The sequence below is a fragment of the Gopherus evgoodei genome, chromosome 24 (genome assembly GCF_007399415.2).
Source record: "Gopherus evgoodei ecotype Sinaloan lineage chromosome 24, rGopEvg1_v1.p, whole genome shotgun sequence".
NCBI lineage: Eukaryota > Metazoa > Chordata > Testudines > Testudinidae > Gopherus > Gopherus evgoodei.
In genome coordinates this window covers 3,954,829-3,982,533 of record NC_044345.1, presented here as the reverse complement: position 1 = coordinate 3,982,533, position 27,705 = coordinate 3,954,829, and the positions used below count along the sequence as shown (strand labels likewise).

General features: G+C 54.0%; 1 protein-coding gene across 1 annotated transcript; it reads right to left on the bottom strand.

Moving 5' to 3' along the window:
• Nucleotides 1-320: 320 nt before the first annotated feature.
• CRABP2 (cellular retinoic acid binding protein 2) lies at nt 321-20,102 on the bottom strand. Its single transcript, XM_030542504.1, has 4 exons — nt 19,850-20,102; nt 5,688-5,866; nt 3,889-4,005; nt 321-3,184 (listed from the first exon to the last, which is right to left on the bottom strand). The coding sequence occupies exons 1-4, from the start codon at nt 19,917-19,919 to the stop codon at nt 3,134-3,136; spliced, it is 417 nt and encodes a 138-aa protein (XP_030398364.1). The 5' UTR covers nt 19,920-20,102; the 3' UTR covers nt 321-3,133.
• Between the last annotated feature and the right edge of the window lie 7,603 nt (nt 20,103-27,705).

The following is a 27,705-nucleotide window of genomic DNA, read 5'->3' as shown; positions in this document are numbered from 1 at the left end:
GTTCAAACCTGAGCTGGGCCTGAATCCAGAGCAGGGGGTTCAAACTCGCTCAGGCTTCGGCAGGGGACAGGAGACCGGACCTCTGAGCCCCTGGGAGTGGCCAGCCCATGCTGACGTAGCTACTGCCACAAGACTCCAGGCTTTGTTCAGCTTGGCACCTTTTACCCCACCCCAGTAGCAGAAAGATATCCCCATACGCGATGCTGCCAGAACTGTGCCAAGAGGAATCAAGGCTCTCAAGAGTGGGCTAGCGGAGCTGGTGATTTTCACCCCCGGCAATTTCCAGGAACGACCAGGACAAGGCAGACTTTCATCAACCGTTTATTAGAGAGAGTTGGGTTGGAAGGACATTGTGTTCCAGGCAAGATCCAATGCTGCACAGACCCGCAGGAGACGGGCTTGTTCAGGGTTTCCTTTTTAATAAAATATTAACAAATAAATACTCAGAAAAAGTTGCAACTACTGAGAGAGGAGCGAGAAAGCACAAGGCCCTACACGGGAAGAGGAATGCATCTCAACTAGGTGACAGCTTCCTCCTACAGGAATATGGAAAAATATTCTGCATAAAATAAAATCAATGCCAGGTTCTTGTTTGTTTTTTTTAAAAAGCACTTTCCACTCTTCACCTTGAAACTCTTGTTGCCCGGATGGATGCGATGCGAGAGGGGGAAGGTGTCTCGGAGGGGGGTGAATTACCCCTGTGCACAAGCCTATGCAGTAAGTCACAAGCAAGGCGGCATAATGTTAGTTTTATGAAGCCCAGCCCTCCAAGGGACCAGTTATACCAAGTCCCTTCCCATTCCGATACCTTCAATGCACCAGGAATCACTTTGCAGGTGGCCTGCAGGACAAGAAGAAAGCAACAAGGGCAGTGCTTGAAGCAGAGAGGATCGCCAGGGGGCATAAACCCAGCCAGAAAACCCAGCACTGTCTTACCAAAGCTGCTGCACTCAGGTTGTGATAGACCCCCCGGCCCACACACGCTTTTTTCAGGCCTCCTGAAGCTCCTGGTGCATTGTACCATACTGTAATTTACACGTACGTACTGTCACTTGGAGAGGCTCGATTGTACGAACTTTTTAATTTTATGGGCTCCTTTGTCTTAAATTAGTTCATCAATTAGAGATTCCACTGTAACACGAGGGGAAAAATTTAAATGAACACTTTTTCACTCAAATTGCCCCTTAAAAAAGGCCATTTCTTGACCACAATCAAAAAAAAACCAAAACCCCAAAATAACCTTTCTTGTTCCCAAAATTTCAACCAGGTGTAGCAGAGGCCAAACTAAACTCACTGCCTCCCAGTGCAATGTACCTCTGAAGACAAGGCCGACTCAAAGGCAATGCACCAATTCACTCCCAGACACTCCGTTTTGAATGGTGTTTTGGTGATGCATATAAAACCATAAGAGAGCCCTGAAATATGCCCATCGGGACATTCCCCGTCTGCCGTGGGTAAGGGCTTTCCAATGCACTGGAAATGTTTATGGAAAAAAATTGTTCAAACATTTGAGGTTTTATTGAAAAAGGATTATTATTTTTTTTAATTAAAACCTGAAATGTTGTGTCTGTTGATATTTTTTGCATGGAAAAAAAACCATCCCACGCAGCACCTGGTATTGATCACTCTACATTGGTCAAGTATGGGAACTGAACCCAGGACTGGGATACCTGAGCCTTGGGGTGGGCTTTTCCTATTACAGGAGGACAAAGCATTGTGCGGCATCAGGGTGCTTACACACAGGCTTTGCGCACAGGGGCAAATTCCATCCAAAGACAGGGCAAATAAAGCCGGGGGGGGGAGAAGAATCAGTGCTCCATTTGCCCACAGTTCAAGTACAATCCAGATGCCTTTGGGTTCTGCCCTATAAGTGGCTTCAGACCCACTCTAGAAGGGAATCTGATCTCAGTGCACTGCTGCTAAGCTGTTTGTCCCACAGGAACGAAGATCTTGTCTACACGGGAAAGTTGCACCAGTTGAACTGAAATCGGCTTTAAAACCGGTTCACTTTAACCAGGGCAAACTCCTGCGTGTGGACACTCTTATTCCGGTTTGAAAGCATGCACCAATGGGTCTGTGTCAGTTTAAATTCATTCCTCTAGTACAACTGTTAGTGGGCCTCCCTGGCCAGTGTGGAGCTGGGGTAAGGGGTCTCCACTAGCCCTGCTCCCAGAGAAGAGGAAATTGGGGGTATTGCTAGCGTGCAGTGCACTACAGATACTCCCTGCATTCGGGAGGCCATGGGGGCAGAGGACAATGAAGAGCAGCCCTGAGGCTGCTCTAACTTACACTGTGGGCTGGGCACAGCACCAGAATACGAGGAGGGCAAAGCCACCTGAACCCATTCCCCCACATCCCAGCTCCACATGCAGGAATGGAATAACCCAGAATCAGGTCTTGGGGATACAGCACCTGGAAATGCAGACGCGTCTCAGAACTGCCAAGCATTTTGGCAGCTGGTGGCTAAATCAGTGCGGAGTGGCTCTCATTGTCATAACCTGGCTCATACTCCAGGAGCCCAAAAATCGGCCAGAAGTGGCAAAGCAGAACCCCCAGCCCAGCAAGCCCTGGACTGCTAATTCACATCCCGATTCCCGTGACTTCAAGGCACGGCCGGATTTGTTCAGGACATGGGCCTGATCCAAAGCCCACCGAAGCTGATGGAAAGCAGGCTTTGGCTCAGGGTCATCTCCGAGCGGAGCACAGACCAAGGTGAGCATTCTCCAGAGCCCACCGTGAACTGGCTGAGAGAGGGCCCCTTACCCATCTTGGCACAAATCAGGCAAACACCCTGTGGCTGGGAGAGACAGCTTCGTTAGCGTCATCTCTAGCCGAGGTGGGGGTGGATACATGGTGACCCTCTGTGTCACCCACTTGGACGAGGGGCTGGGAGGAGTTCACATTGCTCTGTGGGCTGCATGGACAAAGAGAGGCTGTGGGAGGAGCGGGGGGTGGGGGAAGGGGATGGGCTGATAGTGGAATATGAAGTGGAGCAGTGTCGCTGGCCTGCATCATGTAAACGGGATACTCTGGAGTCCGGCGGAATGGTTACTGAAGGTCAGCGGAGAGGCTGCAATTGGCAAGCGGGAATGGGGCGGTGCCAGGAGTACCCGCCGCTGCCCAGCGGAGCGTATCACTCCCTGATGTAGATCCGTGTGCAGACCACGTCATCGGCTGTCATGGTCTGGAACAGCAAGAGGGGAAATGAGCAAAGGGAGCAGACCCCAGAGACGACTGCTCAGAGCCGGGTCACTGAGGGTACGTCTACACTGCAGGGTAAGCCCCTTCCCCCAGCACACACACCCTTCACCTCAGGCAGCCGTTTACACCAGTGCCGGCTCGGGGGTGCGGGTGTAAACCACTGCACCAGGTGCAAGGCACTGGAGTCAGGCCAAAGTCCTGTCCCAGCATGCACTGGGCTCAACGTGACCCCCTGGGATGGAGTCTCTGGGCGGGGGTCTTGTTGGAAAGCCCTACCCAGTTCAGCACACTGGTTGTTTGCAATGTAGGCAGGATCATCTCCCAGTACAACCAGTTGCGTTGGGCCTCCTTCTTCCCAGAAGGCATTGCTTCAGGCGATGCAGGTGCCCTGGGCACTCTCTCCTGAGGCACTATGGGAGCGCTGCCCAGGCTGTCCCAGAATGCACCAGTCAGGCAGCCATCCCATAAACACGGGTGACCCAGATGGCCGCTGCTCAGAGGAGAGCATCACAAGCTGGTTACAAAACACTGTTGCAGCTCTAGTGTAGACAGGGGCATTCACTCCCTGGGCAACTCTTGCATTCGCAGCTGGAGCTTAACCACCCTGTGCCAGAAAGCAAAGGGGGTTCACAGCAACGGGGGGGGGGGGGGGGGGGTTTAACCCTTTGCGTGCAGAGACCAGCCTACCAGAATGAGTTCTCCATCGTTGGTCATTTCCCTGGACCAGCCGGTCTTGGGCCCTTCCCCCTTCAGCAACCTTTGTTCACAGACCATTTTGTTCTCACTTTCCCATTTGGCCAGGCTCTGGAAGGAAGAAAGAAAGGAGAAGATCAATGCAACCGCCTTTTAAATGACAAAGCCCCTGCCATGCCCCTACTAGCCCAGCGGCACAAAAGGCTCATCCATCATGCACTAGGCAGGCCCAGTCCTTGACAAGAGAGAAGCTGGCAATTTGTTCCACACTCCAGAGCAGCCTGACAGTTGTGTGGACTCATCCGTCACCCGGAGGGGTGCTGGGATGGGATGGCGAGGAAGAAAAGAGCCCTCACCCCTTCGGAGGGAGAGAATGGGCGGCTAGCTGTAGAGGCAGGAGTGTGTCTGTGTGTCACAGCGAGCAACTGCAATCCAGTGTGTGTGTGTTACACCTAGTGAGTCGGAGTCCAGATGTGGGTGTGTGTCTGTCTGTCTGACGCTTAGTCCGTGTGTGTGGGGTCACACAAAGTGACTGCAACCCAGACTGTGTCTATGTGTGTGTGTCACACATTGTGAGTTGGAGTCCAGATGTGGGTGTATGTGTCTGACCCTTGTTCCGTGTGTGTGTGTCACACCGAGTTGGAGACCGGGACCCGAGGGGTGTCACACAGTATAAGCTGGAGTTCAGGGTTGTGTATGTGTCACACTGAGTAAACTGCCCCTTTAAGACGCTTTGTTCAGGGGCATAAACCAAGAGCAGGTAGGGCTTCCCCACGACTGCATGGGAGGTTATGTGACGAAAACCTGCCCGGACCTCCCGGCCAGAGACAGGGCAGCCACCCGACAAGGTTCAGAGTCCCTGAGAAAGAAGCCAAGCTGGGACCCAGGAGGGAAACCCCTGTCGTATTTGTCCTGGCAGGGAGCACACAGACGGGTCTTGGCGTACGACAAGCCGGAGGAGGTAAATATCAACAGGAATTGGCCAGGCTCAGAAGGATCTCCCCCATATTTATTAAGGAGGGAGGTTTGCTCAGTTATTTCTTAGCGGCTCTGCCATGGAGACGGGAGCCAGGAGGATCACGGGACATGGCACAAGGAGGCCTCTGCCATCCTTGCGCTGGGGCTTCTACAGCGCCAGCTCGTGACCCATCACGCTCCTGGGCGGCGCTTTTATACTCCGCTGGGACACCGTCTTGTGACATGTCACTCCTAACCGGGGATCCCTACGCCCCCGCCACGGCTCTCCGAGGGACTATTTTACCCCTCCTCGTTAGCGGAGGGGAAGGCGGAACGGTTGTAGAGGACACGGCCCTTATGGGACAGGCTCAGCCCTCGTCTGAGGATTTGGGATGCCCTCTTGTGACTCAGCACTCCCCACAAGGTATCCCTGCCTCGTCGGCACGGTTACCAGAGGGACTATTTTGCCGCGCCCCATTAACAGAAGCAACAAAGGCTGGGCCCCGGTGAAGAATTTGACCCTCGTTCTACAGGCCCAGGCCTGAGCTTCCCTGACTTCTGGGACGCCATCTTGTGACTCATCACTTCCCACGGGTATTCCTACGCCACCAAGAGGACACCCAAGGGACTATTTATCCCCTCCCCATTAGCAGGAGCAAAGCAGTGGCCAGTTGGGCGCCTTCCTGCCACCACTGGACTCATGGGGGTCTCACCAGGGACATACACCCTCAGCCAAGCCCTCAGCTGTCCAGGGGTCTCTCTGCTTCTCCGCCCCAGACTTAGCTCCAAAAAGCAGGGGCCGTGCAGCCCCGGTTGCCCGGAGCAGCTCCCCCTACCTTGCAGGGACGCCCGTCCACGGTCTGCTCCTCGAACTCTTCCCCAATCTTGAAGTTGATCTCCGTGGTGCGCACCGTGGTGGAGGTCTTGATATAGAAGGTCTCACCGTCTTGCTTGATCTCCACGGCCGGCTTGGAAGCCGCGGCCACCGCGATCTTCCTCAGCATCACGTTGACGCCTGCAAATGAGACGGCATCAGGCCACCTAGACAGGGCCTCAGCGGGAAAGAGGGACAGGTTGCCCTCCAAGGGGGGGCCCCCAGCTTCACATCTTTCAGGCTGCCAGGCATAGCAGAGATAAGTTGGGCTCAGGGGTCAAAGCACTGGACTGGGACTCAGGACATGAGCATTCAATTCCCACTTCTACCACCAACTAATGCTGAGCAACTTGCTCCGTGCCTCAGTTTCCCCCACCTGTAAAAATAAGACTCATTATTCTTCCTTGTCTGTTAAGACTGAACTCCTTGGGGCAGGAGCTGTCTTTGTCTGTGCAGCCCCTGGCATGATGGTCTCACTTGGGGCTTCTAGGAGCAACTGTAATACAAATAGCAAGTGGGGACAGAACGCAAATGCTCCTGAGCCACCTACAGTAAAGGAGAATCCCCAGTAGCAGTGGAGGGTTTATGAGACAATGTTGATCAGTCCCAATTCTCTCCAATAGGGGGCAGTGACACATACACAACAGCAGCTGTGTGACAGTAGAAGCCTGAGGAAAAATGGCATGGGGGCGGGTGGGGGGGAATGTGGTGGGAGACAAAATTCTTGCCACCGCGTTACTTAATCTGCACAAGAGACGGAGAGGGGGAAACGTGAGAAGACTCCTGGTCTGACAAAGACAACAAGGGAGATCTAGCCCTAGACAGAGAGATGTCACCTTCCTCTGGGACACCCTGCACCGTGGGAGAATGAGGGCTTTGTTAGCCCGCCGGGCAGAGCTGGCAGCGGGAACGTGTGCAGTAGCCCAGGACTGTGCCGCAGATAGAGGGGTTAGTAAGGGATCGGTGCTGGGGTTCTCTTTATTTGCCTAACAATCCACTAGCCCGTGATTCAAACCTCTATTAGCCATTCCTAAAACAGAAGCTAAGGCAGAGGTGGGCAAACTATGGTCCGTGGGCCACTTCCAGCCTGCAGGACCATCCTGGACCAGGACCATCTTGAGCTCCTGGCCGGGGACACTAGCCCCTGGTCCCTCCCCTGCTGCCCCCCTGGCCCGCAGTCACACACCATGCAGGGCAGCGGAGCTGTGAGCTCCTGCTGCTCTGAGCTGCATGGTAAGGGGGCAGGGGATGAGGAGCAGGGGTGTCGGATAAGGGGCAGGAGGTCCAGGGGGGGCATTCAGGGGACAGGGAGCAGGGGGCGGTTGGATAAGTGTGGGAGACCTGGGGAGCCTGTCAGTGGGCAGGGGTGTGGATAGCGGTTGGGGCAGTCAGGGGACGAGTAACCAGGGGGGTTGGATGGGGTGGAGTCCCAGGGGGCCTGTCAGGGGGCAGGGGTGTGGATATGGGTCAGGGGGTGGGTGGATTGGCTAGGGGCTGGGGTCCGGGGGAGGCCGGTGTGGGGTCCCGGGAGGGGGCGGTAATGGGACAAGAATCAGGGGGGTTGGATAGGTCGGGAGTTCTGAGGGGGGCAGTCAGGGGGCAGGGGCCAGGCTGTTTGGGGAGGCACTGCCTTCCCTTCCCGGCCCTCCATACAGTTTCGCACCCTGATGTGGCCCTCAGGCCAAAAAGTTTGCCCACCCCTGACCTAAGGCCATGCCTACACTTCATCCATGTAAACACCATCCATGTCAATGGAGTCACTGCTAATTCACACAGGAGATGCAGCATGGCCTAGTGGATAGTGCACTGGCATGAGAAACAGCAGACTGGGGCTCTGTTCCTGGCTCCCACACTGAGTGCATCCCTGCCCCGCTCCATGCCTCAGTTTCCCCAGGTGTAAAAGGGGGATAATGCAATTGCCCTCCTGTGTGAAACGCTTTGAATCTACTGGATGGTAAGAGCTAGGGTGTGTGGCTGTTACATCTGGGTCAAGCCAAGCCGTCTGACCCTAGATCCCCCCAACCCCTCTAACAGCTGGGATTCTACATCAGTGTGAACCCAGCCCAGAGAGGTTAAGTGACTCTCCGAGGGGAAGAAGGGAAATAATGAGCTGTCCCTCTGGGAATGTTTTATTGTTTCTGAAAAGGCTCCTTTGAAACCTGAAGTTGTTCCAAGTTCTAGAGGCTGCCAATTTTTGCTTTATTTTATTTTGGGGCTCATTGATTACTAGATGCGAATGGAGATTGCTGTGATTTCATTAAGGGCGTGGTAAGGTTATTCTTCTTATAAAAATTGCTTCATGATGTTAGGTCATAAAAATAACAATTCTGGCATGTAACAGATCATCTTTTATCCTGCATGATCTCAGGGTAATGGATATACTTGGATTGCTTCACTAGCCAGTGCGCTGGGGCCATGTCTGGGGCGGAACATGGCAGCCGTTTAACAGCATGCAGCAATGCTGCAAAGGGCTCACTCAACCCACACAGAAATGCAGCCACTTCTGGGGTGGGCCATGTCAACACTTTAGCAGCTCACAGCAACACTATGCTTCACAGCAATTCAGTGGAAGTGAGGGAAAATATTCCACCTCAACAAAACTCCAGGGGGAATTTTAGGGAAGCCAGTACAGCCACCATGACTGGAATTTGACAACAGGGCCTGTGAAAAGGGATATAGGATACTGAGTAGCCAGAAGCAGTAAGGGTCTTGTTTTACATCGCATCTGCACCATGGAACCCGCAGTCGCACAGCACCCCCTAGCATCAAGCTGGGGAGTTGGGGTCAGCATTGAGACATAGGAAGAGCGCCCCCTACTGAGTCCCCCACCCCCCTCCCTGCTGCACAGCATCCCCTAGCACCTCTGTGCTCATATGCAATGAAGCCACACCCAAGAACTCAAACTAACGCCCAGGACAAAAACCCAAGCACTTTGCCATCTTCAAAGCACTTTCCCGACATGATTACATTAACTCTTTAAGCCCTGCGAGGTAGGAAAATAGGACCATTCTCATTTTACAGATGGGGAAACTGAGGCAGAGAGCGGTCAAGGCCCAGATTTTCAGACACATCTTCTTACATTGAGTGCTGAGCTTGAGACACACAGGGCCTGATTTTATGATGGACATTGAGCTGCAGGTGCTCAGCACCTTGCATAAAACAGGTCTCTAACCCTGGGCCTGATTCTTGGTTACACCAAGGCCTCTTAAACCAGCCAAAGGGGCCTTAAAATTGAGTATGAGTGAAGTCGACAGAGTACAGCAAAGGGGCCTCAGTGTAAATGAAACTCAGACTCTAGTGCCTCCTCCTTCCCAGCCAGAATGAGCCCCCCCGTCCCCCCGCCATCATCCATCAGGGAGTGAGGCGGAAGCTTTGATGTCCCAGGAACCAAAGGGCCAGTTTGTCTTCTTGGAAAGCTCTGTGACAACCGTGCTCCATGCACTCCCCTCCTTTGTCCTCCAGTCCAGTCCACAGGAAAATTGGTAGGTCGGAACAGAACTCAGGCCATGTCTACATCTAAAATTTTGCAGCGCTGGTTGTTACAGCTGTATTAGTACAGCTGTATAGGGCCAGCGCTGCAGAGTGGCCACACTTACAGCAACCAGCGCTGCAAGTGGTGTTAGATGTGGCCACACTGCAGCGCTGTTGGGCGGCTTCAAGGGGGGTTCCGGGAACGCGAGAGCAAGCCGGGGAAGGAGACCAGCTTCGCCGCGGTTTGCTCTCTCGTTCCCGGAACCCCGAGCAAGCAGGTCTCCTTCCCTGCGGTTTGCAGGGTGGCTCCGGGAACGCGAGAGCAAACCGCGGCGAAGTTGGTCTCCTTTCCCGGTTTGCTCTCGCGTTCCCGGAGCCACCCAGCAAACCGCAGGGAAGGAGACCTGCTTGCTCGGGGCTCCGGGAACTAGAGAGCAAACCGCGGCGTTCCCGGAGCCACCCTGCAAACCGCAGGGAAGGAGACCTGCTTGCTCGGGGCACCGGGAACTGGAGAGCAAACCAGGAAAGGAGACTCGCTTCGCCGCGGTTTGCTCTCGCGTTCCCGGAGCCACCCAGCAAACCGCAGGGAAGGAGACCTGCTTGCTCGGGGCTCCGGGAACTGGAGAGCAAACCGGGAAAGGAGACCCGCTTCGCCGCGGTTTGCTCTCGCGTTCCCGGAGCCACCCAGCAAACCGCAGGGAAGGAGACCAGCTTGATTACCAGAGGCTTCCTCCTTCCACGGAGGTCAAGAAAAGCGCTGGTAAGTGTTTACATTGGATTACCAGCGCTGGATCACCAGCGCTGGATCCTCTACACCCGAGAGAAAACGGGAGTACGGCCAGCGCTGCAAACAGGGAGTTGCAGCGCTGGTGATGCCCTGCAGATGTGTACACCTTCAAAGTTGCAGCGCTGTAACTCCCTCACCAGCGCTGCAACTTTCTGATGTAGACAAGCCCTCAGTCTTCACACTGCCTCTCAGAAAGGTTAGGCCAAATCGACGTACTTAGTTCCCCTCTCTGCACAATGAGGCTACTCCCGTCCACCCACCGCTGCAATCAGGGCCGGCTCCAGGCACCAGGACAGGAAGCAAGTGCTTGGAGCGGCCAAGGGAAAGGGGCAGGATGTCTGGGTCCCCCGGTCCCTCTCGGCTGCCGAATTGCCACAGAAGAATGAAGCGGCGGGGTAGAGCTGCCGCCGATCGTGGCTTTTTCCTTTTTTTTTTGTCGCTGCTTGGGGCGGCAAAAAAGCTGGAGCCGGCCCTGGCTGCAATGCCCAGACAGGGTGGGTTCCCAAGTCGGGGGTAGACACCAGGTTTCTGATACCGCCCCGGGAAGGAAGGAATGAGCATTAGCGGAGGTCGGGTGCTGTATAAGATCGCTGGGTATATGGCGGCAGCGACAGGCTGCTGCCAATCCGGTCAATATTCCCCAGCTGTTTGTTATTAGGACAGGATCGGAGCCCTGACTTTCCATGGCGGAGCCTCGTGCTGCAGAGATATAATAATCCCAGCTGCAAAGCAGCACCGTCGGTTTAAATTCCTCTCATTATTTGCTCTCAGAGCTTGGCTGTTCAAGAGATAAATTTGCTGAATAAGGAAAAATAAAGGAGGGGTGCGTCCCGGAGACACGGATCCCAGCAATCCAGCCAGCAAGATGCTCCATGCTAGGGATGGGTAAACTCTTTATTATTGCTAGTACAGTCATGCTAAGAGGCTCGGTCGAGGTCCGAGCCCCATTGTGCCGGGCGCTGCACTGGCACACGGCAAGAGACAGCCCCTGCACCAGAGTTTGCCATCTAAACAGAGGAGACAAAATAACAACACACACAACTCCCCCAGCTCTTCTATAAAGCCTTCCATCCATAGATCTCAAAGTGCTTTGCAAAGGAAGTCAGTATCATTATCTCCACTTTACAGCTGGGGAAACTGAGGCCTGCAGGGCCAAAGTGCCCAGGGTCATCCAGCAGGCCAGTCACAGAGAAGGGAACAGAATCCCACTCTCCTGAGCCCCAGCCCTCTCCACTATGCCACACCGCTCTGAAGAGAAACCAGAGTAAGAGAAGGATTATTCTCATTTTACAGATGAGGGAAACTGAGGCACGTCAGAGTACAATGACTTGATGCAGGTCACACAGGGAACCTAGGGCAGAGCTGAGAACAGAACCCAGGTCTCCTGAGCCCTGGGCCAGGGCCTTCCACCACAATACCAGCCTTTATCAGTGCAAAGACATGAGCTGCTGTATATTGACTGGTTAGCCTGAGCTGCCCGCTGACCATCCCCAACTAGGGGATGAGAGATGGGCCTATTGTCCCTCTGATCTGGTAAGGGAAGAGACAGTCAGGGAAACGGGAAGCAGAGGGGGAGAATCATAGAAGATTAGGGTTGGAAGAGACCTCAGGAGGTATCTAGTCCAACCCCCTGCCCAAAGCAGGACCAAAGCAGGGAGGTGATGGGTTTCCCCAGAGGGTTATCGTGGTGACATATCTGCCTGTAATCAGGGCTCCATTATGCCATAGCTGCACCAACAGAGCAAGAGATGATCCCAGCCCCAGAAAGCTCCCCCTCTGACAAGACAGCCCTGGGTGGGGGGAAGGTTGATTAGCTGCATGTTACAGATGGGGGAAGTGAGGAATTCAGTGGCTTTCCCCCAGGCACCCAGCTGGTCAGCTCCAGCCTGAGTGAGATTCTGTGGCCCAGAGACATCGGGGGACTCCCCATGTAAAATCTAGCCTGCAGAGTGTGGGTCATTCTTGCAAACGGAGGCTGCTGGAGGGTGGAGTGGGCAGCTTTGCCCCCAGCTGACTGATGTGCCGCCTGCTTGGGTCTTGGAGAAGGAAGCGAAAGTCATGACGCAAGGGCAACAGCACAGCTCCTAAAACTCTGCCCCCCGCCGTTTTCTATTTGGTGCTCACTTGCCATGAGTCACAGACGGACGTCATTCTCCCTGCTGCTGCAGAACTCCATCTACCCCGAGTGGCCTTAAAAGGGCACTTGGTTATTGCTCCCTCTGCACTCAGCTACAGACCGAGCCAACGTCTTCGCAGCGCCTTGCTGAGCCACCCGGGACACAACGGAGCTGCAAATCCCAGCCCCATCATAGTCTGGTTTGCTCCAACCGGCAACAACACGGTCACGCTACCACTGCCCGGAATCCAACTGGGGGCTAACAAAGATTCGGGCTGTATGGAACAGGAGGCCTGGCTCACGGGAATAGCTGCCTTGTTCCCTGGCTAGCCAGAGAGCGCTCAGCGCAGAAGCAGGCCTGACCTTTGGGTGCAGAAGGCCACAGTTCAAATTCTTGGATGTTTCTTCTCCTAGTCTGATGCCCCAGGAGTCAAGGCGTGAGCTCTGCCGGCAGAATAGACCCCCCCCCCCGCCCATTTTTCGGCATTCCCATCTCCTCACAATACGGGCCTGTCTCTGAGCAATGCAATGCCCTGGAAGCTGCCCAAACCTCGTGCATAGGTCATTGTTCCCATTGCATGCCACTATTGTGCAGGAGCACCGGGTTAGGGGCTTGGGTTAAGGGTGCCAGCCTCTCTCCCTGGAGCAAGAAAATTCAGGGCTGGCTTCTAAACTGTAGCTCCCAAGATGTTTGGTTTGCATCCACGCCCCCACCATTACCAGGGGGGCAGAAACCAGACAATTCTTGTGCATCTCAGCAATGCCGCATGCCCCACGTTCGTGCCTGTGGAACTCATTGCCACCATGTACTGCCGAGGCCAACTGCTGGGCAGTATTCAGAAGAGGACTGGACACGTATATGGATAATGAGAACATCCAGAGTTATAGTGGGAAGGATTTAAAAGAGGAAGCTTTGGCTATACATCCTCAGGAAGGGAAGTTTCTCTGTGGGTAGGTTATCTCAGGAATGTCCAGCAGAGTTTTCTTTGCAGCTGCCAGTGCTGGCCACTGTAGGCAGGATACTGGGCTAGATGGATGCTCGGATTTGGCCCAAACTGGTCATTCCTATGTGCCTCTCTGAGAAAGCTCAGCTCAGCCAGAGACTGGCCTCACTCAGTAATTAGAGCTTTTCTATTCTGCTCGGCAGCTGCATTGAACAAGTTACAAGTTGGTGGGGGTGAGCTGCCTACACATCTGGGTGAATTCAAACCCAGATGTGACATCCCAGTTAAATGATTTGCAGAAAGAACTGCTCACTCTGCATGTGTGGGGGTGGGGGAGGGAGATCAGGTCTCTTTAGCAGCATGGCCAACCCTTGTGATTTTTATCATGAGCAGCACAACCATAGGTGTTCTGCTTAAAGCCCCAGCTCCTGGAGTCATGGGAAGACCTCAGCTTTCATTTTTTAAAAAGGCTCTCGCCCTCATGCGTGCAGAAAGAAACTTGAAAAAGGAAAGTGAACATTACCCTAAAAGCTCAGACACCAGAAAGCAAAGATTATCGGTTTTAAAAATCTCTTGAGTGTTTCTGGCAATCTCACTAGTTTTGGAGTCCTGACTCGTGATTTTCAAACTCTCTGGGTTGGCCCGGGTGCTTTAGCACCACCCTTCTCTCCCAACTGGGCACCGAGATTAGAGTGACCAGATGTCCCGATTTTATAGGGACAGTTCCGATTTTTGGAGTCTTTTTCTTATATAGGCTCCTATTACCTCCCACCCCCGTCCCGATTTTTCACACTTGCTGTCTGGTGACCCTGCTCGAGATTGAACAAACAAGCAATTGTGACTTTTCAAAATCTTGACCTCGTGTATTACAAGTAATGATCCTACTAAATCCCAGAGTTTGCTCCATTTACACATTCCCCTGGCTGCCTCAGAGACCCTCACACAACAGTGTTTTATGACTTTAGGAAGCAAAAGTGACTTGAAACAAAGGAAGGAGGAAACCAGCTACCCAAGTTCAACTACCTAAACTTAGCCAAATGCAAACGGTAAAACGGCAGGAGCCTGAGGAACCAAGTCTGATCTTTACATTTCATGGCTGATTATCTTGAGTGCCCCCTTCTCCTTTATAGCCGGCCAGTCCGCCCACAAAACAGTAGGTGCCAGGAGAGATCAGCTTCGCTTAATGCTGCTAAGATGCCAGTGAAATCCCATGCCTGATAAAAGTCGGGACCCCTGTTGGTTTTGTGGGAAAACCCAAGATTTACTCCATCAGCTGGCAGATTTATATTTCTACTAAGGCTTCTCCAGCGCCTGTGAGTTCCAGCGTCGCTGATTCGGAGACAGGGGAAGGGGTTAGGGGGGAGAAAACCAAGTGAAACATAAGTAAGTGATAATTATACTGAAGTATTTGTTACATATCCTCTAACCTGGAAAATATTCTGCTCCACTCGCTTCTCGTTTCACTTAAAAAGGGTCAAGCGGAGGGGAGAGCAAGTGAGCTCTGGCAATGGGGGGCGTTTCGCCCCATGGCCTGGTGAGGGTTTGGGAGGAATCTGGGCCTGTCACTGACTTCCCAGAACTCAGCAGCTCCCATTGTTCTCAATAGTGAGGGGGAGGGGCATTTTCCTTTGTCTTCAGTAGGGGGAGGGGGTCTCTCCATTGTTCTCCAGCAGTGGAGGGAGGGAGGAGGAGGGGATTTTTTCCTTGTTCTCCAATGCGGGGAGGGGAGTATTCTCCATTGTTCCCCAGTGGAAGCTCCTGAACGCTTAGGGCTGGGAAATCTGACCCGAAAGGCATTTTCTTACACCCAGGGGCCATTTCACCTTCAAGGGGCCTGATCCTGGTGGCCCTGGAACAAGCGGTTTCCCCAACTTTAAATTCCCAGGTGACACCAGGAGCCCAGATGCTTCTGCCCTACAACATGCACCCCCACACCCCGGGCGTTCCTCACTAATTGTTTCCCTCTGGAAGGACCCCCAAGCTGGGCTGGCTTCACACACAACTTGGCATCTCCTGCCCGGTTGCAGCAGCCTGGATCACAGCCACTCCCAGCACAGATCTTTTTGGAGGGCGAGGGGCCTGTCTCTTTAAGAATCTTCTTCCTGCCCCCCACCTACCCCCACCCCATACACACACTCCTTGCACAAGCCACGAGCTTGCCCATGCCCTCCACAGGGCTTTGAGCCAACCACCCCCCTTTCCATGCAGCTCTTGAGCAGGGGACCCGAGCTCACAGGGCTCGGGCTGTGGGGCTCAGAACTGCAGTGTAGACGTTCAGTTTCCCCTCCCAGGGTCTCAGAGCCCAGGCTCCCGCCAGACCCCGAATGTCTACGCTGCCGTATTATAGCTCTCAGCCCAAGTGACCTGAGCCTACATCAGCGGACCCAGGTGAGCCACAGCCTGGAGACAGACATACCCAGAAGTACCCGGGGTGGGATGCATTGTATCACCCATGCTAATGTGCCATGCTCTTTGGTCACCAGTGGCTGGATCACCTGCACAGGTTTCTTCCTGTCGCTCTGATTCAGGTTTTCAGCTAACAGACGTTTAGTGCCACCAGTAGAATCTTACACCTTTGAGATCCAGAACTCCTGGGTCCAACAACCACAGCCGACCCACCCAGGAGCAGCAGCACCTTTAGCATGGCCAGCAAAGCAAAGACACCAGGGTGCCCTCTCACGTGACCACCAGTTGCCTGGTAGAGGGGACTTTTCAGAGAGCAAAGATATACTGGAAACCTGTTAGCACAGCCACTTAAGAACTCCTTACCATCCACTTAGCAGTTTTCAGGCACAGCTCACCAGGACTGGCTCTAGGCACCAGCACGTGCACGGGGCGGCACAATTCCAGGGGTGGCATTTTTCGCTTCAGCAGTTGTGCTCTCAGAGGGTTTTTGTTTGTTTGTTTGCATGGAGTGGAAAAAAATCTAGAGCCAGCCCTGCAGCTCACCAACCACTTTGCAAAGGAGATAAGCATCATTAGTCCCATTTTATAGAGGGGGAAACTGAGGCATGGAGAGGAGACAGGATTTGCCCGAGGTCACCCACTAGGCCACTTACAGAGGCATGACTAGAAATCAGGTCTCCTAAACACCAGCCCAGTGCGCTATACTCTAGGCCAATCTGCTTAGATCAGGGGTGGGCAAACTATGGCCCAGGGGCCGCATCCAGCCCTTCAGACATTTTAATCCAGGGAGCAGAGTCCAGGGCTTGCCCCACCCCGGCGCTTCAGTCAGGGAGCAGGGTCCAGGGCTTGCCCAACTCCGTGCGTACCATGACTCTGCGCAACTCCTGGAAGCAGTGGCATGTCCCTTCTCCGGCTCCTACACGTAGGGGCAGCCAAGGGGCTCTGCACGCTGCCCCCACCCCAAGTGCCGGCCCCACAGCTCCCATTGGCTGAGAACCACAGCCAATGAGATCTGCAGGGGCAGCGCCTGTGGACAGGGCAGCATGCAGAGTTGCCTGGCCATGCCTCCGTGTAGGAGCTGGAAGGGGGACATGCCCCTGCTTCTGCACCACTCGGAGCTTGCACCCCAAACCCCTCCCACGACCCAACTCCCTGCCCCAGCCCTGATCCCCTTCCTGCCCTCTGAACCCCTCAGTCCCAGCCCAGAGCATCCTCCTGCAACCCAACCCCTCATCCCCAGAGCCTGCACCCCCAGCCGGAGCCCTCACCACCACCACCACCCCCGCACCCCAATCCCCAATTTGGTGAGCATTCATAGCCCACCATACGATTTCCATACCCAGATGTGGCCCTCGGGCCAAAACATTTGCCCACCCCTGGCCTAGACCCTTCACTGCCAAGCAAACAGAGGGTCTCTCTACACAGTAACGAGACACCCGCGGCTGCCCCATGCCAGCTGATTCGGGTTGTGGGGCTGCTTCACATCTGTGGGGCTGGTGCATGGGGCCCAGGACCCTGTGAGCCAGGAGGGTCCAAGAACTCAAGCTCCAGCCTGAGCCCTGCAACGCGGAGTCAGTTTGCTCAGGCCAGCCGCAGGTTGTTCTTTGCTGCGTAGACGTACCCAAAGGGACCGCCCCCAACAGCCACCCTGGAGCGCTCCGCGCAGCTCGCAGGGAGCTAACACCCACCGGAGCCCTTCCACCAAGGCCTAGCCAGCCCTGTTGTGGTTTCCACATCATTTGCAAGAAGCAGCCGGGAAGGAGGATGAGCCCAAAGCCCTCTCTGTGCAGCGCCTCGGCCGGGGCAGGCGAGATCACCACGCGGGAGGCTCGTGCTGGTTAGTCAGAACACAAGCCACAGCAGCTCTCCCAGGACACATGCGGGTTTCCAAACTGCATCCAACAACGAAGGCCCGAGCCGGTGCCAAGAGCTACAGCCCGTATCTAAAACACACCCCAGTGAGCAGCCTGGACTGCCCGAACATCACTCAGGTTGGGTGGTCAGAGAAAGACGAGAGCTTTCTGCAATCGACAGCAGGTGATAGTCACCAGCCGCCCCACAGCTAAAGAGCACACTGGGGAGCTGGGGAAAGTTCAGAGGCGCAGGGCAGTGCTTCATTTGTAATGGAAGGGGGGCCAGGGTGCAAGCAATTTTTTTACACTCATAACGGATGCAACAAGCCTAGCAGTGCCGGGGCTCTGAACTGCCCAGCCCAGAGGGGCCGGGGCTCAGCCCTGGCACAAATTAAGCACAGATGGAGGGAAAATAGCATGGAGCAGCAGTTCGAACAAGGGACTGGATGTCAGGATTCCTGGGTTCTACTCCTGGCTCTGTGAGGGCAGCATGGTGCAGTGAGTGGGTGGCAGGAGGTCTGTGTTTTCTTCCCAACTTGGCTGCTGATGAGCTGTGTGACTCTTAGGCAAGCCCCCCATCCGTGCCTCAGTTTCTCCATCAGTAAAATGGGGATAGCCATACTAAGGTGCCTTTGTAAAGCACGGGGAGCTCTGTGATTAGAAGAGCTGAGCCTTGTTAGTAATTTAGGATGGTCTGACTACCTCTCTAATTCATCAGGAACTGTTTTTCAGTGGGGGGGGGTTATAGATTGTTGTCTAATGGGGTTTTCACATTGTCTCCTGCTTGATTGTTACAGGTGCTCTCCCTACCTGTCTCCCATGGCAGGATGTCCCTGATCACACACACAGTCCCTACAATCCCTGTTACAGGAGAGGATGGGCGAGGGTCCATGGCCTGCGATAGGCAGGAGGTCAGACTAGATGATCATGATGGTCCCTTCTGACCTTAAAGTCTCTGAGTCTATAACAACCAATAGGCAGGCAGAGTATTGTCTATGGTGGCAGGAGGCATGCAATGGGAGCAGCCCACTCCCCCCCCCACACCCGTTTGAAGCCCCCAGACTTTAGAGAGGCTGAGTGGGGAGGAGCAGTTGCAACCCCAACTGAAACTTCACAGATATAACAAGGGGGCTAACGAGCTGTGCCAGGACCCCAGATCCCAGCACCGCCCTGAACGCTGGATCCAGACCAAGCCACCCAGTCACCCCCTCCCTGCAGCATCCCAAGGGGTTTTTTTTACCACACCCCTCTCTGCAGAAATGAAGCACCGATTCATTTTGCCTCACAACCCCCTCTAGGGAGCAGTGTTGTTAGATGGAGAAACTGAGGCACAGGGTCAAATGCTCCTGAAGTCACAGGCTGAGCTCATCACAGAGCCTGTCACAAGCCCATCCGAGAGTGCGTGTCTCCCTCGCACGCTCAGCATTTACTCACTTCCTCTGCAGATATGTGGGGCTGGCTGGAAAGTCCCATCTTCCTCCCGCCCTAGCGCTGGTGGGGTGCACAGGGGAGAAGAAGCCAGCTGGAGATCAGAGCTGAGGCCGGGCAGACCCTCCCCGAGGCACTGGACAGAGCACCCTGCACCCATGCGTGGCAGCAAATGGCCAGAGGGTAGCACTGGGCTCTGCCTCCCATGAGGCAGAATTCCAGTTCGATTCCCAGCTGCTTCAGCCAGCATCCCGACGGGATGATCTGCAACAGTGCCAGTCCTAACCTGTCTTCTGCTGGTAGATCAGACAGGAGAGGGGGCTTGGTGTGAGAAGGGCACTGGCAAGGGAAGCTGAAGGACAGAACCAGAAAAAAGGAGGTGAAGAGAAGGAAAAATTTCCCTGTCTCCAGTTTGGTTCCCGCTACCTTAGCCACTGGGGCCAATTCTCTACTCACTCCCCAGTGGTTTTTCAAGGGCTACTCCTGATTTAGACCAGTTTGCCAGGAGAATCAGGCCCATTGTAGCTCACAGTCACCCCTGAGGTTCGGTATCATCCGGCCACAGGCTCCCTTCGGTTCCTGATCTCCGTTTCCCAAGTGTAAATCCAGAGCCACTCCACTGAAGTGACTCTAAGATTTACAGCAGGAGGAATCAAGGAGAAGTAGCTCGCAGATCCTTCTGTGATCTCAGGGCTGGATTTCTGGTCTCCGTTCCTCCCAGTGTAAATCCAGAGCAGAGTTACTCCGCCAGCTCTGGCGTAGATCCAGAGCAATACCATTCAGCGGCGTGACTCCTGGTGTCAACCCAGAGCAATTCCGTCCGGGAGATTACGCCCCGGTCTCAGGTACACCCGAAGCAGCCGGGAGTGGAGTGACTCCGGATTCAGGCCAGAGTGAGAACGCGGCCCCGCAGGGTCAGTTTCCTGCCCCTCTCCGCGAGCCCGTGGCTAGATGCGCTCCCAGGACCCAGTCCGCTCCCTGCCCCACGGGGTGATGCCGGGTTCATTTCGAGCAGCTGCTTCGTCTCACCCTGAGTCATCTGCTATTTCCCCCCCCCCCCGGCTCGGGCTGGCCCCAGCGCTCAGGGGTCCCGGGGGGGCAGAGCTCCCGCTGACTCACCCAAAACTTTCAGCAGCTCCTCGAAGTTCTCCGAGTGCTTCATCTTCCAGTTCCCGGAGAAATTGGGCATCTCGAAGCGGGGCGGGGGGTGGGCGAGAGAAATGCACCGAGCAGCTCTTAGCTGGGGGCGGGGGGGTGATGGGGGGCAAAGCTCTTGCACTGGCTAGTCACCGACTAACTTACTGGCCCCTCTGCTCTCCCCGAGCCTTGGATAGGACCTGGCGCCCTTCCCCCCACCCCTGGCTGATCGACCCCCCCACCTTTCTTGCTCTGACTCCTAACGAGGCTTCCCGCAAGCCTGGGCTCGGCTGGCTGCTCCCCTGCCCCACACAGGAGCCTCCTTTCTCCCTCTGCTCTCCAGCGCTTTCTCCCCCATCCCTTTATGTGTCATGTTATTGCTCAGCCTCCGTCTAGTCCCTCCCCCCGGCCTCTGGGAGGAGAGAAGAATGTCTCCAGGCTCACCTGTCTGGGGGGGAGCCCCTGATTTCCCCCCCACACACACACACCCCTTGCAAATTAAAAATGAGTGTGGGTGTCCTTTAAACAGCAGGGCAGCTGCCTGCCTGGCAGAGCTCCCTGCCTGCCCAGTTCGGAAGCAATCCAGCCTCACTGCTCCGTTTGCACAGCCCCACACTAGTAATAAAGCCTGACTCTGGCCTGGGCCATGCGTCCCTTCCCACCCAGCCTGGGCCACCTCTTCTCCTCCGGGCCCGCTGCTCCTTTCAGCAGCACGGTGCCTTTTCTGCCTAGATTCGGATCATCTCCACGGCACACACCGCGGAGGGGGAAAAGTCTGGATTGAAACCCGGGGAAAGATGGGGGCGACGCCGCCCGGTGACTGGGAGTTCCTCTGGCAACTGTGGGAGGGGAATGCATCTGCGTTCCCGCTGGTGTGAATCCACAGTAACTCCACTGTCGTTGAGAGCTAGTCCAGATTTACACCGCTCTAACTTACAGCAGAATCTGGCCCTTAGGGAGCATACTGATCAGGACAGACCTGGGGAGGGCAGGATTAGATGCGTTAATGCCAATACCTAACTCTTATATAGCACTTCTCATCCATAGAGCTCAAAGAATCATTTGATCAATAAGGAAACTGAGGCACAGGGAGGGGACTGGAAAGTGACATGCCCAAGGTCACCCAGCAGATCAGTGGCAGAGCTGGGACTAGACCGCAGGAGTCGTGACTCCCAGCAACACCAGTTTCCTTCTTAACTCTCTGACTCTGCTCAGCTATTGAATTGGATCAAATCATCCGCAGATCTGAGCGAGGATCTGAACCCAGGGAGGTTGCGACCGAGCCATAGCGCAGCCCCCCTCCCGAAGAACTGGGGGCGTGTTTGGACCCAAACCAAATCTCCTCCCCACCCACACAAAAATCAATATGGAAGCTGGACTCCAGTTGCAAAGTCCAGATCCAGGTTCCAAAACTCCCCAGCATCCCAGGGGGGTTGTTTCCCAGGATTTTTGGCTCTGACCATTACAAAGATACAGGCCACCTGCAAAACTTGGTTTGGTTCAAAATGCCATGACATGAGGATCTGGGGTTTGGTTCAGGCCCATCACAATCAATACTCTAGTTCTAGCCCAGCCTAGCTGACACATACTGGCAGCTCTGGGGCAAAACCATCTCTCCCCAGTGAAACCACTGGATGTTTTACCGTTGGCTTTAATGACACCAGCATTCAGCTTCCTCTGACAGAGCGGGAGGGCGGCTTTGTGGGCAGGCCCTTACCTGGCACTCAGCAGATTAGGGGTTCAATTCTCTGCCACAGCCAGCTTGGGTGACCTTGGACAAGTCACTTAAACTCTCTCTCTGTTCCCCAGCTGTAAGTGGGACAAATAATCTTCTGCCTCTAGAGACTTTAGACTCTCCAGGGCAGGCACTCATCTCTGCTGCAGGGATGTACAGCACCTAGCACTGTGGGGGTCAGCTGGGGCCTGTAGGCACTACCGTCAAATATTAAGCAATGCCCTCCCCGGCAAGGGGACAGGCTACAATGGACTAAGCCTTCCCAGCTCCAGTTACCATGTTTCCAAGCCCGTGCTTGAGCGTCCACACTGCCTTGTAAACCTGGGCTTGCAACTGCTGGAGCCAGGTCTCATGGTAGCGCTAAGGCGTCCATACTGCCCTGCACACACCTGCGTCTGACTCGGGTCCGTGGCTTGAGCTGCGTCCACTCTGCAAAATGACCGGGTTTGGACCAGAGTCACGGGGTGGCGGGGGGAGGACTCGGGCTTTGACCCACCTCCGCTAGCAGGGTCCCGGGACCTGAGTCCTGAGCGCTCGTCGACCCAAGTCAGACTGATTTGTGTGTGGATAGAAGCGGAACTTTGGGGTCAAACCCGTGTCAGAGCCCTGGGCAGTGTAGACAGACCCTCTGAGCGGGGAGATAAGCTTTTCTTTAAGACCAGACTTGGGGTGCGGAAGGGGGGATGTTAGGACCTCTAGTGAAGCAACAGCTCCGCCTGGTGGCAGTGAACAGAATAGTCCCAGGGCAGAAGTATGTTGAGCAGGGCAGGTTGGAAAGCAAGGAGCAAGGAGTGATGACTGGGGATTGGGGGGGGGATCTTAAAGGAACAGCGTCGAGATTACGGGGTCAGGGGGCTGCATGTCATGAAATAAACAAAAGACCCCTCTGCTGGATTGAGAGTAAGGCAGGTGGTTATAACATCCACCAGAACAGATCCGCACTCTCCAGGAAAAGCCCCGCCAGATTGAACGGCCAAGGCTTGCTTGTCTATAGAATTGAGTTATTGACTTTCCATCCAAGCCCCTGTTACAAGCTGAGCCTTGAAAGAAGAGGGGCAGATATGTGGGTGACAGCGCTGACCCGGGGACCTCGGGAAATCCGCCTTCCTGTTCCTAGTGCTGCTGCTAATTTCCTCTGTACCCCTTGGGCAAGTCACGTCTCTCTCGGCCTTAGTATTCCCATCTGGAAAAGGGGACCGAGAGGCTGCAAACTCTTATGTGTCTGTGCCACACCTGGCACAATGGGGCTCTGAACTTAGCTGGCTGCCACTGAAAGATGAAATACAGCTTCCTTGCCTACCCCCAGCTGTATCTCATTAGTGGAGCACTTAGAAAAGTCATCCTTGAAACAGCAGGGCTTCTGGATCAAAATCAGCGTTTCTCAAATGCGGCCACCAGGGGCTTTTCTTGAAGCCACAGCTTCGGGGGCAGCAGGGCTTGGCCTTGGGCTTCAGCCGTGGGTGGTGGGCCATACAAAAAGCCAATGCTACTGTGAAAAGTGATATTAACAAATATACAAAGACCACTTTTCACAGTAGCATTGGCTTTTTGTATGGCCCATGACCCCATGGCGCTAGGAGCTGTACAGACAGAACAAAAGACAGACTTTATACTTCCGTCTTATACTCAGATTGGAAGCACTCCAGGGCAGGGATCATTGGTTTGTTCTGTGTTTGTACAGGGCCTAGTGCCCCCGAGTCCAGGCCTGTCACTGGGGTCATTGGTGCTACAAATAATAAGAGAGCAGTGATAGTCGGAGCAGGGAATCCACACAGTTAAGTTGATCAGAGGCTGATTTTCGAGCAGTCTCATTTGGCACAAAGGAAAACCCACCCACGGCCGCTGTGAAGGGCCAGTGGTCTGTAAATGGGAATCTGGTCCCAAGAATTCAGATTGCTTACTTCCATTTTATTTCAGAAACAAAGGCGAGTTCCTCCCTCTGGCGAGAGTCTCCGATGTCTCCAGGGGGGCTGGGCTGGCTCAGGGGGTGAGATCATCCACTCGGGTTATTCTCCCTTTTTCTCCAGTTCTTGTTCTCTCAGCAGCAGCTCTCGGCAGCTCACCTCCAGTTTGTAAAAGCTTAATCTCCTGCCCCAGCCCCAGGACACGGTTTACGGGAAGCAGAGGGCATTTGCCGCCACCTGGATCTCAGGTGCGGGAGGGGGATTCCACACGTCACCCTCCTTCTAAGCCGGCAGGGGTCTGGGTTTTGGGCTGTCTGCTTTTGGTGTCACCTGCAAAGTCAGCGGCTCTCATGTCTCCGGCTGGAGCAGCTCAAAGGGGAAAATAGCACTGCTTTCAAAATATTCCACCACCCATGAGAGCCAGGAGCAGTGGGGCCCAGTGGCTCATGCACGGGGCTGTGTGTCAGCAGAGGTCAGACCTAATCCCACCGCTGCCCCTGCGCTGCTGTGTGACCTCAGGTGCTGTCCCCTCCTACCCTTCTTAGGCAGGTATCTTTGGGGAGCATCATCCATCAGCTCTGGCTTGTTGCTTTAGATTGTAAGCTCCTCCTGGCAGTGCCTGACTCTGGTCCCAGCACAATGGGGCCCTGAGCTCCGTGGGAACTGCAAGGTGCTAGGACATGCCAATAACCACACTACAGGGGAAGTCATGGCCCCCATGCCTCAGTTTCCCCCTCCGTGCATGTGCTAAGGGGCTAATGATACCACTGCACAGACACAAAAGGGGACAGTCCCTGCTCCGAGGAGTTTATAATGTAAGTAGACAAGACAAAGAGTAGGAGAAAGGAAGAAGTGTTCTCACTTTCCAGGGAGAAGTGAGGCACAGGAAGAGATGCCCAAGGCGACACAAGGAATCAGTGGCAGAGGACTTCACAGTTGTTACCAGGCCACTCAGAACATCCCAGCAGCAATGGGAAACAGAACTCAGATCCTTCCCCTGCCCACCCAGCCTCCTGCCACCTGAGCTAGGGAGAATCCCCCTCAAACATTAACAGTATTGGGCCCAGGACACATAGTTGGCCTGCTCTGGTTCCTTCTAAATAGGGGGAAGCAGCGATACACACCAGCTAATGGGTGACATTTTTGGAAGTAACCCCGATTGATTGTTCCAGGGTCAGAAGGTCAGCTTTTTTTTTTGTGGTGAAAGAAATGGCATTTTCATTAAAGAATTTCTGGAGCTTGTCAGCTCTGCCATTGTCCCTTTAAAAAACGAGACTGTAGTGTTCTGTGTCAAGTTTGCTTTGGCTCCGGGCCTGGGGTAAAGCACGACGATTAACTGCTAATGCTGGATTAGAAACATGGAGAAATTAGGCCCTGCTCTAGTGATTAATTATTTTCTGGAGTTTCTCCATATTTATTTAAACACCGAAGGTCTCTGCCGCCTTGGGGGACCCTTCTACTGCAGGATGTGGAGTCAAAGACTAAAAGCAAAATCCTGTCCTCATATCACTCATCTTGAGGCCCAAAGCATCTGGCGCCAGGGCAAGCCTACAACAGTGGCAATGGGAATATTTCAAGAGGCGAGATGCTTTTCTAAATATTTAAATCCGCCTCCTTGCCCTGGCCTCTGAGCACCTCACCACCCAGGGGAGGGGAAGGTTTCATCTCCCCCATGTCACAGATGAGGAAACTGAGGCACAGAGAAAAGAAAGCCCAAGATCACCACGGGAGACTGGAGTAAAGCAAGGTATTTAACCCAGGTCTTTTGAGTCTTAACACCAAGCGCCTCAAAGGTATTTAGGCACTAACTTTCCAGATGATTTAGGCTCCTAAATAATTTGGAGGCTCTGGGCCTAACAGCCTTAACCACATGTCGGTGGAACCAACCTGCGGCGGGAATGCCATTGGCTTTGATTTGTATCACAGTATTGCCTCGTTGTGCCATTGTGCCAGGCACAGCCCAGAGCATAAGAAACCGTCCCTGCCCTGGAGAGTTTCCTGTCTACAGAGATGAGGCAGACAAAGGGGGGCTTGCGAGCCAAGGAAGCCCAGAGACATGAAGAAATGTGTCCCTAAAGTGCCCATGACAGAGCCAAAAGTTCATCCCAGGGCCCCCTCGAATCCCAGCCCTGAGCCCATCCTTGCCCTGTATAAACGCCACTGCTCTCCCTTTAACAAACCAACCCACCCGCTACTGCACCAACTTGTCTCCTGACCACAACAGCTAGTGTGTTCCCAGGAGATCCCCTCGTGAAACGGGCGCCATGCCCCGACCGGAGCACGTCGACCAATGTCCTTGCAGAATTTGGAACACGATGTCATCAACGCAGTGTGGGATGTTTATGGATTTTGTTGCTGGTTTTACATCTCATTACACATCTTGATGACAGGGTAGAAGGTGCACTCACAATGGATAGGATGCCCAGATAGCAAGTGTGAAAAACCGGGATGGGGGTGGGGGGGTAATAGGAGCCTATACAAGAAAAAGCCCCAAATATCAGGACTATCCCTATAAAATCGGGACATCTGGTCAACCTAACAATAGATGACTGGATTAAAAGGCCGATAGCTAGATAATCTATGCAATTGTATCAGATTATCTAGTGAGATTAGCTGCACTTATTAAAATTAATGAGATCACTGTTTGTCTAGCAATTAGATTACCATAGGTTATCTATCTAATCAGATTCTCGCTCTGCTCAGAGTACACTCACCTAGCTGATCTTCGTTGTGCAATGCGCCTTTCCTTTACGGAGTCTGCTGGCTGCAACGTCGGCCATTTTGCGTAGCAGAGCCAACGCAGCACGTTAGAGGAGACACACACACACTATGTTCTCTCCCCCGTGGAGAAGTTTCTTTGATTTATTCGTGGGTTGGCTGGCTGACTGACTCTGCACTGGCTAAAACTAAAATAAGAGGCTTTTGAAGCCAATGAGAACAGGTTTTGTATCAGGTCCCACTATAAAACTTCAGATTTTGCAAAACTCATGGTTCAGGAGGTTGGACTTTTTCCACACTCAGGGCCCAATTCCCATTGCTCTGCTTGTCACGCAGCCATTTCTGCCCGTGCAAAGGGAGGGTGAAACACGCTGAGCTCAGAACAGCTGCTTTTTACACTCCTGCTGCTCTGGGGTAAGTGACTACACCAGGCACAGAAGCTGCAGTCTTTGGAAAACCTGCTTCCATTGGGAGCATGCAGCTGCTATAAATCTGGCCCTCAGGTCATCTGAGAATTGCTCTCGGGGCCTCAGTTTCCCCCAGCTGCAAAAGGAGGATAAGGATCCATCCTTTCACCTTCCCTCTGTCGCCTTGTCTGTTTAGATTGTAAACTCTTTGGAGCAGGGACTGGCTCTCAGGGTGGGGCTTCATTAGCATTAACCTGGATGACTCACACCTGGCTGTGTCTGAGCACCTGAATTAGCCAGGCCTAGGTGCAAGCATCCGCACTGCAAAACCCTGCCTGTCCCACTGTGTCCTTGTTTCTGTACCCGTCCCTGTGCGCCTGGGAGCAGACCCCATGGCTCTTTATGCTGAGATGTGCTGGGATCCTTTCCCAGTCAATCAGGGGGGAACTTGTCCAGCCCTTGGGGGAACTGTGGAAAGGCACCAGAGGTCTAGATGCACTCATCCTTCCTGGGAGAACTGAGTGCATTCCAGCCCAAGTGAAACCAGAGCCAGGTTCTAACCCTGGTCAGCTGAGCTGAGCTTAAAGCACCTCCGAACCCGAGTTAGGGTTTGTGCTTGTGGACAGTATGGGAGGTTGGGGTTAAACTCCAGGTTAACTGTGCATTTAAGACAGACCCTGTGTGTTTACACAATGGGACCCCAATCCCAATCCACAGGTGAGCACAACCTTTTTTGTTCCTGTTTCCCTCCTCTTCCACGTGTGAGCACAGACCTCTTGCCATGCAACTTCTGGTAGCTGATTAATTATTACAATTGTTTTACATTTTTAAAACAGTTAACTAAGCCGAGCCAGACGACGTCTCAGCCCTGGAGACCCATCGGCTGCACAACTGGGTTTAAAAAGTAATACAATAGCAAAGTATTTGCTGCTTTCAAGGCAGCTTAGATAGTCCAAATTCTCCTTCTCTGCTTTGAAAGCTCTTTGTACGATTTCTGTCTCAGCGAAACAGCTGGATTGATTGTTCCCCCTCCCTCTCCCCCTCCCCACATCCCCCTACCCCAAGTTCCTAGGC